Source organism: Hemiscyllium ocellatum, chromosome 3 (assembly GCF_020745735.1).
Source record: "Hemiscyllium ocellatum isolate sHemOce1 chromosome 3, sHemOce1.pat.X.cur, whole genome shotgun sequence".
Classification (NCBI taxonomy): domain Eukaryota; kingdom Metazoa; phylum Chordata; class Chondrichthyes; order Orectolobiformes; family Hemiscylliidae; genus Hemiscyllium; species Hemiscyllium ocellatum.
The window spans coordinates 41,458,653-41,474,637 of record NC_083403.1 but is presented as its reverse complement, the minus strand read 5'-3'; the positions used below and the strand labels follow the sequence as shown (position 1 = coordinate 41,474,637).

Sequence of the window (15,985 nt, the reverse complement as noted above, 5' to 3'; positions counted from 1 at the left end):
GCCGGGGACGCACGCCCTTCAGTCTGATCTTTGCCTACCCTGTGAATACAGGAGTTTACGCGCATACTAGAGGGAGTCTTTAAAGTATGACCCCAGCACAGGCCTTCTCTGTGGCAGTCAGGAATGAAATGCCCTGTAGTTATAGTGACCTCTTGTTGCTTTTGATTTTATGTTAGAAGATCATTTTTGCATCATTCATCTCTTGTGAAACTGAACCATGCTGAATTTCCAAGAGTCCATCGATGCAATAGAGTTGTAAGAATTGATTGACTTTCCATATTTCAGCAGTTTGGTTGGGATGCCATCCTTGCAGAAGTGTCTTTCTGCTTATGGTGGAGTCTATGTTGAACTCGAGTGATGAGGGTAATTCATCTAATTCAACCATGACAGGAAACTGTGAGGTAGCAGCTGTCATAGTCTGGGAGATATCTGTAATATGGATGGACAGCTCACAGAAGTGTTCAGCCTAATGGAATATCCTCAATATTTCTGCCAGTGAGTTTCTTAACATTTGCCCAGTGCATTTAAAACATGGACAACGTGCAACTATCAAGAAAAGAAACTCATCAATTTCCATCATTGCTTTATGGGTATATCCTGGAAAGCCAAAATCAAAAATACAATAATCCTCTGAAAAACATATCTCCCACATCTATGTATTCTCGTCGAGCAGAAGTGCTCTAGATTGTTTTATCATATCCTTGAAATGGAAGACAGTTACGTACTCCATAACTAATGAGGTAGCTAAAGCTAGATAGCCAGTTTGAAGGATGCTTGCTTGCACATATGAAGGCCAAGACCCAACTTATCGCATCTGGGAGTCACAAGCATTCAACAGAGAAAAATGATGACACCGTGCAGTAGTTGGCAGCAAGATAACCAATACTTTGGCAACAGATTGCAGTATCAACAACAATAACCACAGTGACACTTTCATGTGCAGCACTTATAATAGGAACTGACACTCAAAAATTGGCCTCCTGAACCATCAACAAAGACATGCTTTCAGAAAACGTCCTATCTGAAGTGAAGTTCTTTGTTGCATTCCCAAAACCTTTTCTTGATGAAGAAATGCTGGAACTGAAGCCAGCTACTATTATCTTTTTATTTTAAAAAAAAACTCTTTCAGTTTCTTTGGATGATTGAACCAAAACCTGTAGATAACTACTTCTCAGTGTACTGCCAATGGTCATGAAAATAATCACTGTTCGAAACAGATGCATTCCATCTGCAGGTGACAAGTGTACTTAAAATAATGCTGGTATTTCTATTCTTGGATTCTTCCACACAGGATGTGCTATAACAAAACTTGCAAAAAATACAAAGACTATGTTTAGATTCTAACTGAAAATAACTTGCCTGCAGCAGTTCTAGATTTCCAAGAGATATGAGAAACAAAAGAGATATGTCTCTTATTGTTGTGATTCTGTTCGCCGAGCTGGGAATTTGTGTTGCAGACATTTCATCCCCTGTCTAGGTGACATCCTCAGTGCTTGGGAGCCTCCTGTGAAGCGCTTCTGTCATGTTTCCTCCAGCATTTATAGTGGTTTGTCTCTGCCGCTTCCGGTTGTCAGTTCCAGCTGTCCGCTGCAGTGGCCGGTATATTGGGTCAAGGTTGATGTGTTTGTCGATAGAATCTGTGGATGAGTGCCATGTCTCCAGGAATTCCCTGGATTTTCCTATAATAGTAATGTTATCCCAGTCGAACTCATGTTGCTTGTCATCTGCATGTGTGGCTACTAAGGATAGCTGGTCGTGTCGTTTCGTGGCTAGTTGGTGTTCATGGATTCGGATCATTAGCTGTCTTCCTGTTTGTCCTATGTAGTGTTTTGTGCAGTCCTTACATGGGAATTTGTACACTGCGTTGGTTTTGCTCATGCTGTTATGAGTCCTAGTGGTCGTAGTAATCTGGCTGTCAGTTCAGAAATGTTCTTGATGTATGGTAACGTGGCTAGTCCTTTGGGTTGTGGCATGTTCACTACGACCACTAGGACTCATAACAGCACACAAACCAACAGCCACTCTCAGACAACAACTCACCAGGACAAAGGACCCGATACCCAGCATGAGCAAAACCAACGTAGTGTACAAAATCCCATGCAAGGACTGCACAAAACACTAGATAGGACAAACAGACAGCTAATGATCCGTATCCATTAACACCAACTAGCCACGAAACGACACAACCAGCTATCCTTAGTAGCCACACACGCGGATGACAAGCAACATGAGTTTGACTGGGACAACACTACTGTTATAGGACAGGCTAAACAGAGAACAGCCAGGGAATTCCTAGAGGCATGGCACTCATGCACAGATTCAATCAATAAGCACATCAGCCTGGACCCAATATACCGGCACTGCAGCGGACAGCTGGAACTAACAACTGGAAGCGGCAGAGACAAACCACTATAAATGCCGGAGGAAACATCACAGAAGCGTTTCACAGGAGGCTCCCAAGCACTGAGGATGTCACCTAGACAGGGGACGAAACGTCCGCATCACAAATTCCCAGCTCGGCGAACGGAACCACAACGAGCACCCAAGCTACAAATCTTCTCACAAAACTTTGAATATGTCTCTTATATTCGTTGTATTGTAATCTGACAAAAATGGATGTGGGTGACCAAGAGAAGCTTACTTTAAGAAGGGCCTTCTAAAGGGAGTGAAACAGCTTACAGACCTTGATGGATAAAGGCATCCTGTTTGTGTGAAGGAAGTAGGATTGCAAAAGAGATCAGAAGAACATTTTGTTAGAAGGAGCGAAGGTGCAGGGTAGTTCTTCAGTCATGAAACATTGAAAGTATTGATCTCCATAAGTCATGGAAAGCTAGAATGGAGGTACAGCAACCACTATGAAAGACAAGTGATGTCTTTATTGCAAGAGGATTTGAGTACACAAGGGAGTAAAGCTACCTTCTATTATATAAGAACACGAGTGAGACTGCTGCTGGATTATTGTGTTCTTATTCCCTTGCCGAAGGAATGATATTTTTGCCAAAGAGGAAGTATACCAAGAGTTTCATAAGTTTGATTCCTGGAATTGTGGGAACTGTTCTATGAGAAAAGATTGAAGACACTGAACCATATTATCCAGAGTTTAGACAAATGAGGGACTATCTCACATAAACTAAGGAAAGGAATAGAAAGAGCAGGAGTGGAAAGGCTGTTTCACTTGGCTGTGGTGTCTGGAACCAGGGAACACAGACTCAGGAGAAAATGAGGACTGCAGATGCTGGAGGTCAGAGACTAAAACTGTGCTGCTGGAAAAGTGCAGCCGGTCAGGCAGCGTCTGAAGAGCAGGAGAATTGACATTTTGAGCATAAACTCTTCATCAGGAATTTGGTGGGGAGGCAGTTAGGTGGGTCGGAGTGGAGGATGGTGCAGATAGGTGGGAAAGAAGACGGACAGGTAGGGCAGCTCAAAAGGGTGATGCCGAGTTGGAGGGCTGGATCTGGGATGAGGGGAGGGGAGATGAAACTGGCAAAATCAACATTGATTTCATGTGGTTGGAGGGTTCCGAGGCGGAACATGAGGTGTTCTTCCTCAAGTCATCAGGTGGCTGGGCTTTGGCGGTGGAGGAGGCCCAAGGGCTCTCATGTCCTTGGCGGAGTGACCAGCGACAGGGCAGTGGGGGTGGTTCAGTGCATGTGTCCTGGAGATGTTCTCTGAAACATTCCGCAAGTTGGCATCCTGTCTCCCAATATAGAGGATACCACATCGAAAGCAGTGTACACAAGGAAGATGAGGTGTTTGGAGGTGCAAGAAAATCTCTGCTGGATGTGGAAGGATCCTTTGGGGCCTTGGATGGAGGTGAGGAGGGAGGTGTGGGTGTAGGTTTTACACCTCTTGCAGCAGCAAGGAAAGATGTTGGGAGTGGAGAGTGGGTTGGTGGGGGACGTCTCAGAATTAAAGGCAAGCAGTTTAGGACTGATATGAGGAGAGGCCTCTTTATTTAGAGGGTGATGAATCACTGGAATTTTTAGTCATTTGGTATGAGGGCATCACTAGTTATGCCAATATTTATTGCCCATCCGGAATTGCCCAAAGTTCAGTTAAGAGTCAACCACATTGCAGGCCAGACGAGGTAAGGAAGGTAGTTTCCTTCCCTAAAGGACATTAGTGGACCAGATTGATTTTTATGACAATTGATTTAGAGTCGTTATTAGACTCTTATTTCCAGACTTTTTTTTAATTGCATTCAAATTCCACCATCTGCAGTGATAGAATAGTGATAATGCCACCAGGCCATCACCTTCCCTATATTCTGTACTCCAGAGAGTTGTGGAAGTTCAACTAATGAATAATTTAAAGGCAGAGATTGAAAGACTTGTAGTTACTAATAATATCAAGGGTTATGAGGATAGCACAGCAACCTGGCTTGGAATAGACAACATTATCTGAATACCAGAGCAGGCTTGAGGAGCTAAATGGCTTAATCATGATGGAGAGGGATAAGTGTGCCATGCAGGGCAAGAGTTATAGCTGGGGGCAGGGAAATTATGATGCGGTGAGGCATGACTTAGGATGTGTGGATTGGAAAAATAGGCTTCAAGGGAAGAACACAAATGATATGTGGAGATTGTTCAAGGAACAGCTATTGGGTGTCCTTGTTAAGTATGTACCAGTCAGGCAGGGAGTAAAGGGTCTTGCGAGGGAGCCGTGGTTTAATAAGTAATTGGAATCCCTTGTGAAAGGGAAGAGGGCGGCCTATGTAAAGATGAGGCGTGAAGGTTCAGTTGGGACGATTGAGAGTTATAAGGTAGCCAGGAAGGATCTAAAGAGAGAGCTAAGAGCAGCGAGAAGGGGACATGAAAAGTCCTTAGTTGGTAGGATTAGGGAAAACCCAAAGGCTTTCTATAGGTATGTCAGAAATAAAAGGATGACTAGGGTAGGTATCGGTCCAGTCAAGGATAGTAGTGGGAAGTTGTGCGTGGAGGCGGAGGAGATTGGAAAGACACTAAATCAATACTTTTCGTCAGTATTCACTCAGGAACAGGACACTGTTGCTGATGTGAATATTGAGTCACAAGTGATTAGAATGGATGACCTTGAGGTATGTAGGGAAGAGGTCTGGGGAATACTGCAAAGGATGAAAATAGATAAGTCCCCTGGGCCTGATGACATTTATCCTAGGATCCTCTGGGAAGCTAGGGAGGAGATAGCGGAGCCATTGGCCTTGATTTTTATGTCGTCGTTGTCTACGGGAATAGTGCCAGAAGACTGGAGGATAGCGAATGTGGTCCCCTTGTTCAAGAAGGGGAGTAGGGATAGCCCGAGTAACTATAGGCCAGTGAGTCTCACTTCTGTTGTGGGCAAAGTCTTAGAGAGAATTGTAAGGGATAAGATTTATGAACATCTGGATAGGAATAATGTGATCAAGGATAGTCAGCATGGTTTTGTGAAGGACCGGTCGTGCCTCACAGACCTTATTGAGTTCTTTGAGAAGTTGACCAAGGAAGTGGATGAGGGTAAAGCAGTAGATGTGGTGTATATGGATTTTAGCAAGGCGTTCCATAAGGTACCGCATGGTAGGCTAATGCAAAAACTACGGAGGTATGGCATTGAGGGTGCATTAGAGGTTTGGATTAGGAATTGGCTGGCTGGAAGGAGACAGAGGGTAGTAGTTGATGGTATAGGTTCATCTTGGAGTGCAGTTACTAGCGGTGTTCCACAAGGATCTGTTTTGAGACCATTGCTGTTTGTCATTTTTATAAATGACCTAGAGGAGGGGCTTGAAAGCTGGGTGAGCAAGTTTGCGGATGACACGAAAATCGGTGGAGTTGTGGACAGCGAAGAAGGATATGGCAGGTTACAGCGGGATATAGATAAGTTGCAGAGCTGGGCAGGAAGGTGGTAAATGGAGTTCAATGTAGCTAAGTGTGAAGTCATTCACTTTGGTAGGAGTAACAAGATGATGGATTACTGGGCTAATGGTAGACTACTTGGTAGTGTGGATGAGCAGAGGGATCTTGGTGTCCATGTACACAGATCTCTGAAAGTTGCCACCCAGATAAATAGTGCTGTGAAGAAGGCATATGGCGTACTGGGCTTTATTGGTAGAGGAATTGAGTTCCGGAGTCCTGAGGTCATGTTATAGTTGTATAAGACTCTGGTGCGGCCTCATCTGGAGTATTGTGTGCAGTTTTGGTCGCCATACTATAGGAAGGACGTGGAGGCATTGGAACGAGTGCAGAGGAGGTTTACCAGGATGTTGTCTGGCATGGTAGGAAGATCGTATGAGGAAAGGCTGAGGCACTTGGGGCTGTTCTCATTGGAGAAAAGAAGGTTTCGGGGAGATTTGATAGAGGTGTACAAGATGATTAGGGGTTTAGATAGGGTTGACAGTGAGAACCTTTTTCCGCTAATGGAGTCAGCTGTTACTAGGGGACACAGCTTTAAATTAAGGGGTGGTAGGTATAGGACAGATGTTAGGGGTAGATTCTTTACTCAGTGGGTTGTGAGTTCATGGAATGCCCTGCCAGTAGCAGTGGTGGACTCTCCCTCTTTATGGTCATTTAAGCGGGCATTGGATAAGCATATGGAGGTTATTGGGCTAGTGTAGGTTAGGTAGGCTTTGGTCGGCGCAACATCGAGGGCCGAAGGGTCTGTACTCCGCTGTATTGTTCTATGTTCTTATGTTCTTGGGTTTGGACAGACAAATGGCAGTGGATTTTAATATTGAGGAAGGATAAGGCCATGAACAGACACCTGGAATGAGGATAAACAGTTTAAATCAGAGACGTTAGGAGATTGATCACCAGTATAGGTCAGCAAGAACAGAAATGATGGGTGCGTAGAACTAGATGCCTGTTAGGATGACCATCCAGGAATTAGCTGAAGTGGAAGTGATTGCTGAGCCCCTTGCTGAGATATTTGTATTATTGATAGTCACAGGTTAGGTGCCAGAAGACTGGATGTTGGCTGACATGGTGCCACTATGTAAGGTCGTAAGGAAAAGCCAGGGAACTGTACACTGGTGAGCCTGACATCAGTGGTGGTCAAGTTGTTGAAGGGAATCCTGAGGGATAGGATTTACATTTATTTGGAAAGGCAAGGACTGATTAGGGATAGTTAATATGGCTTTGTGCATGGGAAATAATGTCTCATGAACTTTACTGAATTTTTTGAAGAAGTATTATTTATTCTTGCACAAAAAGCAAGACGGTAACCAGAGAAAGGATTGGTCCACTAAAGGATAAGGAAGGAAGGTTGTGTGTTGAACCTGAGAAAATGGATGAGATTCTCAATGATTACTTCGCATCAGTGTTCACTTGAGGTATGGGAGGTGAAGAATGCTGAGATTAGAGATAGAAGTTTTTTACTCTGGGTCACATTGACATAAGGAGGGAAGATGTGTTGGGCAGGCTAAAGGATATTAAGGTGGACAAATCCCCAGGACCAGATGGGATCTATCCCAGGTTGTTGAGGGAGGCGAGAGAGGAAATAGCTGGAGCCCTGACACACAGGTGAGATGCCAGAGGACTGGAGGGTTGCTCATGTTATCCCCTGTGCAAGAAGGGTTGTAGGGATATTCCTAGACCAGTGAGCCTGACGTCAGTCTTGGAAAAGTTGCTGGAGAAGGTACTGAGGGATAAAATCTATTTATATTTGGAAAAGAATGCGCTTATCAATGATAGGCAACATGGTTTTGTGCAGGGTAGATCATGCCTTACCAACTGAATAGAATTCTTTGAGGAAGTGAGCAAGTCGATAATGAAGGAAGGGCTGTAGACGTCCTATACATAGACTTTAATAAGGCGTTTGATAAGATTCTCCATGGTGGACTATGGAGAAAGTGAAGTCACATAGTATGCAGCATGTTCTAGCTAGGTAGATAAAGAACTGGTTGTGCAACAGGAAACAGAGAGTAGTAGTTGAACGGAGTTTCTCGAAATGGAGAAAGGTGACCAGTGGTGTTCCACAGGGGTCAGCATTGTTGCTTGTAATATACATAAATGATCTGGAAGAGGGCACTGTTGGTATGATCAGTAAATTTGCAGATGACTTAAAGATTGGTGGAGTAGCAGAAAGCATAGGGGACTGTCAAAGAATACAGGAGAATATAGATAGACTGGAAAGTTGAGCGGAGAAGTGGCAGATGTAGTTCAAACCAGGCAAATGTGAGGTGATGCATTTTGGGGAAGTCTAATTCTAGAGTAAACTATACTATAAACAGAAGCGCCTTAGGAAAAGTTGATGAGCAGAGAGATCTGGGAATTCAGGTCCATTGTACCCTGAAGGTGGCTGCTCAGGTGGATAGAGTGGTCAAGAAGGCATATGATATGCTTGCCATCATCGGACAGGGTATTGAGTATAAGAGCTGGTAGGTCATGTTAAAATTGTACAAGACTTTGGTTTGGCTGCATTTAGAGTACTGTGTACAGTTCTGGTTGCTACGTTGCCAAAAGGATGTGGATACTTTGGAAAGGGTGCAGACAAGGTTTACGAGGATGTTGCCTGGTATGGAAAGTGCTAGCTATGAAGAGAGGTTGAGTAGGTTGGGGTTGTTTTCATTAGGAAAAAGGATATTCAAGGGGAACCTGATTGAGAACTACAAAATCATGAAGGATATAGACAGGGTAGATAGAGATAAGCTTTTCCCCAGGGTGAAGGATTCAATAACAAGAGGTCACGCATTCAAGGTGAGAGGTTGAAAGTTTAAGGAGGATATATGCGGCATGTACTTTACACAGAGGGTGGTAGGTGCCTGGAACACGTTGCCAGCAGAGGTAGTAGTGGCAGGCATGGTAGATTCATCTAAGGTGTGTCTGGACAGATGCATGAGTAGGTGGGGAGCAGAGAAATACAGATGCTTAGGAATTGGGTGATAGTTTTAGATAGGGGATTTGGATCGGCTCAGGCTTGGAAGGCCGAAGGGCCCATTCCTGGGTTGTAAGTTTTTTTTGTTCTTTGTTTGAAGTAACAAAGATGTTTGATGATGGCAGAACAGTAGTCGTGATATATTTGGACTTCAGTAAGGTGTTTGACAAGGTTCCTCATGGGAGACTGGTTAGCAAGATTAGATCTCATGGAATACAGGGAGAACTGGCTATTTGGATACAGAACTGGTTCAAAGGTAGAAGACAGAGGATGGTAGTGGTGGGTTGCTTTTCAGGCTGGAGGCCTGTAATCATTGCTGAAAGATGTGTTGCTGGAAAAGCACAGCAGGTCAGGCAGCATCCAAGGAGCAGGAGAATCGACGTTTCGGGTATAAGCCCTTCTTCCTGCGCTTTCCAGTAACACATCTTTCAGCTCTGATCTCCAGCATCTGCAGTCCTCACTTTCTCCTAGTTGCCTGTAACCATTGGTTTGCCACAAGGATCAGTGCTGGGTCCAGTGTTTTTTGTCATTTATATAAATTATTTGGATGTGAACATAGGAGGTATAGTTAGTAGTTTGCAGATGACACCAAAATTGGTGGTGTACTGGACAGCGAAGAGGATTACCTCAGAGTACATTGGGATCTTGATCAGATGGGCCAATGGGCTGAGAAGTGGCAGATGGAGTTTAATTTAGATCAATGGTAGGTGCTGCAATTTGGGAAAGCAAATCAGAGCAGGACTTGTATACTTAATGGTAAACTCCTGGGGAGTGTTTCTGAACAAAAAGACCTTGGACTGCAGATTCATAATTCCTTGAAAGTAGAGTTACAGGTAAGTATGCTGATAAAGAAGGTATTTGGTATGCTTTCCTTTATTGGTCAGAGCATTGAGTATAGGATTTTGGAAATCATGTTGCGGCTGTACAGGACATTGGTTAGGCCGCTTTTGGAATGTTGTGTGCAATTCTGGTCTCCTTCCTATTGGAAGGATGTTGTGAAACTTGAAAGAGTTCAGAAAAGATTTGCAAGAATGATGCTGGGGTTGAAGGATTTGAGCTGTCGGGGGAGACTGAATACGCTGGGGCTGTTTTCCCTAGGAGTTTACAAAATCATGAGGGGCATGGTTAGGATAAATAGACAAGTTCTTTTCCCTGGGGTGGGGGAGTCCAGAACTAGAGGGTATAAGTTTAGGGTGAGAGGGGAAAGAGCAACTTTTTCACAGAGTTTGGTGCGTGCATGGAATGAGCTGCCAGAGGAAGTGGTGGAGGCTGCTTCAAATACAGCAATTAAAATACATCTGGATGGATATAGAGAAGGGTTTAGAGGAATATGGGCCAAGTGCTGGCAAATGGGACGTGATTAAGTTCGGATATCTGGTTGGCATGGACAAGTTGGACCGAAGGGTCTGTTTCCATGCTGTACGTGTCTATGACTCTATGATGTTTACTGAGTTGTATTACCTAAGTTTTAGAAAAGAATAGATGAGAGCTTTGGCAAAGCTGGGAAATGTCATATGTTAGGATGTCTGGATTTTATGATGGAAAAAATATAGGATTAGACATTTGGTTTGACTGAATAGGATGACAAGGTTGTAAATAATTCTGTTCAACTTGAGGATAGAAGTGCTGATTGGATAAAATTGTAGGTTAAAGGATTTTTTTATGGTTCTTTCTAACAGCAATTGCTGTGGTCCTGCCAGAGTTTAACAAAAGAAAACTTACCTTATTTAAAACTGGATGTTGAACCTGATATAGAGAACAGTAATGACTTTTTAAAGGGAATCAGGCAAACATTTAATGAGAAATAACAATAGTTCATTCTACTCTGTAAACTTTGGTACTGTCTAGATAAACCAGACCAGGAATATAGGTATATTGAGTTGGTAAAAACCTATGTGCAATATTTGTCAACTGACACAATAATTAATTATCTGAGTCCTCTTCAGAAACTGGTGGACTATGAGTGGAATCCAGTTGACACATTTTGTGTACTTTCATCTGTAAATTTGAAAATGAAGCCCCGGTTGTTTTCCTTGAAACCACAGAATGGCACATACTGTTTCACTGCAGGAAACATTAGTCTCTGTTTTTGAAATGAGTTGCATTAATACCTCATCTTCCTTCTGCTCATAGTTATTATTATCATCATCATTATCCAGAGATGGAAACGCTGAGAAATCATGAAATGTAGGATTTGGCTTATTGTATCAGAACCAGTTAGATCATTTCTATTTACTTGATTGCTGTTAGTGGATCAACAAATTATTTGAAGCAATGCTAATAAAAAAAATCTTGGTCACCAATGTTAAACCAAACTACAGAATATCCGTCAAACTCCCAACATTGAATTTTGTGTACCTGTAATGGCATTGCCATCATCCCTTGGTCCATAGGCAAAGAGTCTGTGATTTCCTTTGGAACACTTAAGGCCACCTCTTGCTATGTTTAATCTTAAACCTTCACTTTCTTCAGTAGCTTGTTCCAGCATCAATCCCCTGGAGAGCATTCATTTCAATGTGTCCCTATCAGAGCAATTAAAATTTTCACTCATTGCTATCGAGTATCCAAAGCGAAAGGATTATGGACATGCAATCGGCTACAATTTCATCATGTATCATTTGTTGTGATACTATAGCTTTAAGAGACATATTTTGTCCTTTTTTTATGAAGAAAGGTTTAGACAGAGGTGCTAAGCAGTCTGCTTCAAATCCCATAAACAGCTTGTGAAGCCTTGGGGCTTTTTCCTAAAGTTGGAACAGTAGAAGTAGCCAGAATGGGTGGGGTAATGCTCCCATAAAGCCAGTGTTTATAGTTTTAGTTTTTCAGCAACAGTTGATGGGATCGTGCAGTTGGGTTTGGAAGCTGCAATACATTTCTCCATGCTACTCGCTCTCTGAGTTTTCTACTGATGTATTTCCTCCTGGACTGAAGAATTGCATGTGAGACTATCTATTTTACTGAATTTGCAATTGCCAAGTGTGCATTTATGGGAGGTTATTCTATTGGAACAGCTACTGTTTCATAGTTAAATAATTTATTATTCTGTTAGGTTTTTCAGTAGAGTTGTTATTCCAAATTTCTTCTTTCGTTTGTTATATGTTAACTATAGTGTGTGAATAAAGTATGTTTGATTTCAAGACTGGTAGTTTGACCAGTCAATTTGACCAATCAAATTGTATCTGGAATGCAAAACCTGCCACTTGCCTTTAGAATAAGAAAAAGTTAGAGTCAAGGCTATCCTGGAGTCATAGAGTTATACCTCTTAATAAATTCTGGTCCATACCACTGTCATCTTATTCAAGTTGTCTGTAACTTTTGTGCAAAGTGGACTGATCGCACAGGTAAATTAGTGAATATTGAGTGTAGTTCTTTTTGTGTGTGGAGATGGGAGGGAGGGCAGTTGTTAGTCTGTGGTGTCCTTGGTTCATAGGGCTGTTTGTTATATTAAGATACAAAGAAAGAGTTCCAGTCCCTAGCACGGGGTTGCCTTACTTTGTTAAGCAATAACAGGATTGCATTCAACTGCTGAAATATGGTTTATTTTTATTTTTAAGCCCAAAAGTTGTGGATGAGAGCTGTCTTAGACCAACATGGAATCTCAAAATGGATACTTTGAAGACATAACAGTAGATTCAGAATCTGAAAGAAGTCCACATTCTGGCAGAGCAAGTACACAAAGAAAGTTTGTAACAAATGGTAATAACTCATGTAGTGATAAAGCAAAGAAAATCAATTCGCCTCAAAGCAGTGACAGCACAATGAGAGATCAAGGGAAGACTAAAAAGAACATGGACTATGATAAAAATAGTGACTCCTATTATTCAGATGATTATGATGATTCATCATATACATCTGATCAGTATTGCTCAGAATACTCTGCATCCAGAACACCTAGTCCAAGGAGAAAGGGACAAGCAAAACAGAAGAAGACCAGCAACCCTAGCCAGCATCAAGGTAAGCTTGTTCATTTTATTTGTAGAAAAAGTTAAATCATTTTTGGGTTGGACATTAAGATAAATAACTTGACATAATGTAATTTTGAAAAAAGTCAATTTGGAATTTAGGAGAAGGTGATTCAGCCTGAACAAGTTTTTAAATCAGATTAATGATTCCATCAAGTATGAATGATATTCCTTACATTTACTGTGCTTTGCACTTGCAAAATCTAAAAGGTGCAATGTGCGAGACACAAGATAAAAGAATCCAGATTAGTATATGGTTTGAACAAGACCTTGGTTTTAACAATGGAAAACTAAGAGTGAAGTTTTATGAGCCTGTTCCATTCAATTCCAGCCAATAAGGACCCACCCACTTTTCTTCGTCAGGCAATGCCTTCATCGCTGGAACTGGATTAGGTTAGGTTCCCTACAGTGTGGAAACAGGCCCTTCAGCCCAACAAGTCCACACTGACCCTCCGAAGAGTAACCCACCCAGACCCATTCCCCTACCCTGTATTTACCCCTGACAAATGCACCTAACATTATGGGCAAATTTAGCATGACCAATTCACCTTACCAGCACATCTTTGGACTGTGGGAGGAAACCAGAGCACACGCGCACAGACACGGGGAGAATGTGCAAATTCCACACATACAGGCGCCCAAGGCTGGAATCGAACCTGGGTCCCTGGTGCTGTGAGGTAGCGGTGCTAACCACTGAACCACCATGCCATCCTATTCCAGTGAACCTTTGTGCATTATCTCAAGTTCAAGTATGTCTTTCCTGACATAAGGAGATCAAAACAGGATTGTTTTGCAAATAATTTTGCATCTTTACCAAAGGGGAATATGTTCTACTCAACTCCTCATTTAAATCATTAGTCGAGTTTGCACTTAGGGATGGACCAATTTCTGATCCTTGTGGTAAACTACAAATTTCATCTTGCTAACCATGCCCCCTTTTCTGCTGCCTATCCATTACCCAATCCTCAGTATGTTAATATTTTGTCACAATCAAATGAATCGTTATTTTGGTTAATATATTTTAAATGGCTCTTTGAATGGCCAAATTTATGGCCAAATCATTGGTTCTTCTTTAACAGTCTTACTAGTTACAAATGTATTGGCTTTTTAAGATGTAAAACATGATTCCCCTTTAATAAATCCATAATGACAATGAAAAGTTATTGCAAAGCACTTTTGATTGTTTGTTTCATTAAACGTGGTACATAAACATAAATTGTTGTCATCGCTGTGAATTTCACATATCTTTTCATTTTAAAAAAGAAATGACTTCTTCTGGGAGGAATTAATATACAAAAAGGAGGGTGAAATGGAAGTTGCCAATGGCTGAAGCTGAAGCTGAAGGGAGGCGGGTAATGGGTGAAATATTGTGATCCTTGGGAGGTCATTATAGAATTGGCAGGTACAGGAATCATAGTTGGCAATAACGCAGAAAGTAGGACTGATTTGATGCCAAAGGAAAAATATAGGAGTGGCAGAGCATAGAGGACACTAGAAATTGCATATAAGAGCAGGGCAAAGGTAGTGAAATAGTAGTAGATGACCAGACAATGAATAAATAACTTAAAGTATGAATTAAAAATATAAGAGCAGAATTTGTATTGCAAGTCTCTCTGACAGTTTTTGAATTGACAAATAGTTCCATGAGTTGTACTTAGCCTTGGATTGAGATGTACTCCAGTCTCCCCACATTCATTTTATTCTCTATTTTTGTGTCAGTTTCAAATAATGTGGACATCTAATTAGAACGTTGTGTGTTCCGCTACCAGTAGAGAGACTTGACAACATAACCTAGAGTGACATAGGTGTAGTATTGAGGCTTTGATGCATAATTACAGGAGATATTTTATGGATGGACCATTAAACTGAAAAATTTGGTGGTATTATTCAATAACAGAGTTATTATCTTGCTGTTTTAGCCAGCATTTATCCCTTGGTAAGTACCACAGAATCGAGATTTTCTGGTGATTTTTCTCTGTTTGGAGGATTTTGCTGTGCGTGCATTTAACATGGTTGCCCACAGTACTTAGATTACTACACTTCAAAAAGTATTTAATTGACTGTTAAATACTTGGGATAACCCAAATCTTTAAGTGCTTTAGAGACATAAAGATCTACAGCACAGAAAAAAAAGCCCCAACTATTCTCATCCCAATATTGTTATGCAACTACAAGTCTTGTTATTTTCCTTTTGTCAACACCAAAGTGTTTTGTGATTGGTAGCAGCTTGGTACTCAGTGTTTCTTAAAGATTAATTTAAGTTTATTATTTTTATATGTTGACTTTTAACTTGACTATTGTTCAGTACTGCATTATACTGATTTACACCAATGTTTGTTAGACCTGTTGAAGGGAAACTTTGTTTTCTTTTAAGCGTGAAACTTCCATTTAAATATTTCCTGAAAGACAGAATTGATTCTCTTACTCAATAGTGGATGCTAACTTTGACTGGAAAACATGATAGTTTAGAGCAGGGAGGTGTAATCCTTTCCTCTGGTCGGTTTGTTTATATGAACAATTAATGTAATTCTCTGAAGTCAATGTGGGCTTGGAAGTGTAATCAGATAACAACCCTTTCTGTGTTGTTGCCTATACTGTTACAAAATATAAAATTAAGATTCATAAAACAGGAATAAGATGAAGAAAATAATATTGAAATTACATCTAGAATAGTGCCAGTTTAATAGGGTGATTATTAACAGTTGTGATTGATCTCTTTCTCTTAAGTGCCTGTTTTAGCCCTTGCACTTGCTCTTCCCTCAACTTGCCCTTCGCAACTACTCTTCCTCCCTTAATTTGTCACCCTCTCTCTGGGCTGTTTACATGCTGTAACCATCTATTGCATACATTGTATATTAAAGACAGGAATATTGTACCCACTCTCATATACCTTTCCAATGCCCTACTCTCCCTACTCACCCCCTTCCTCCTCCTCACATATCGCTTATTCTCTTTCTCCCATCTTCGACTCCAAATTTTTTTCTTTCTTTCCCTTACTTCTCCTCACTCTGTACATTTTCATTGTTTATACCAGTTTTTAGAATGAATAGCAGAAGAAAATCCATATTTGTATCTCTTAACACTATTCTAATATTTCTTTTATTACAGTGAAGAAAACTCTCTGAAAATCTATTTGAAATAGTAATGAAATAGTTATTGAAGTTTTTTGATGGTTCACTGAGCCTGCTTCATCATTCCTT

At 41.3% G+C, this 15,985-nt stretch overlaps 1 protein-coding gene across 2 annotated transcripts in view; it reads left to right on the top strand.

Moving 5' to 3' along the window:
* Positions 1-15,985, top strand: part of lca5 (lebercilin LCA5) — a 97,333-nt gene that overhangs the window by 1,113 nt on the left and 80,235 nt on the right. For both annotated transcript variants that reach the window (XM_060856770.1, XM_060856781.1), the window contains exon 3: positions 12,378-12,777. In XM_060856770.1, coding sequence (XP_060712753.1) covers positions 12,414-12,777 — 364 coding nt within the window. In that variant the 5' untranslated portion in view covers positions 12,378-12,413. The remainder of the gene's footprint in view (positions 1-12,377; positions 12,778-15,985) is intronic.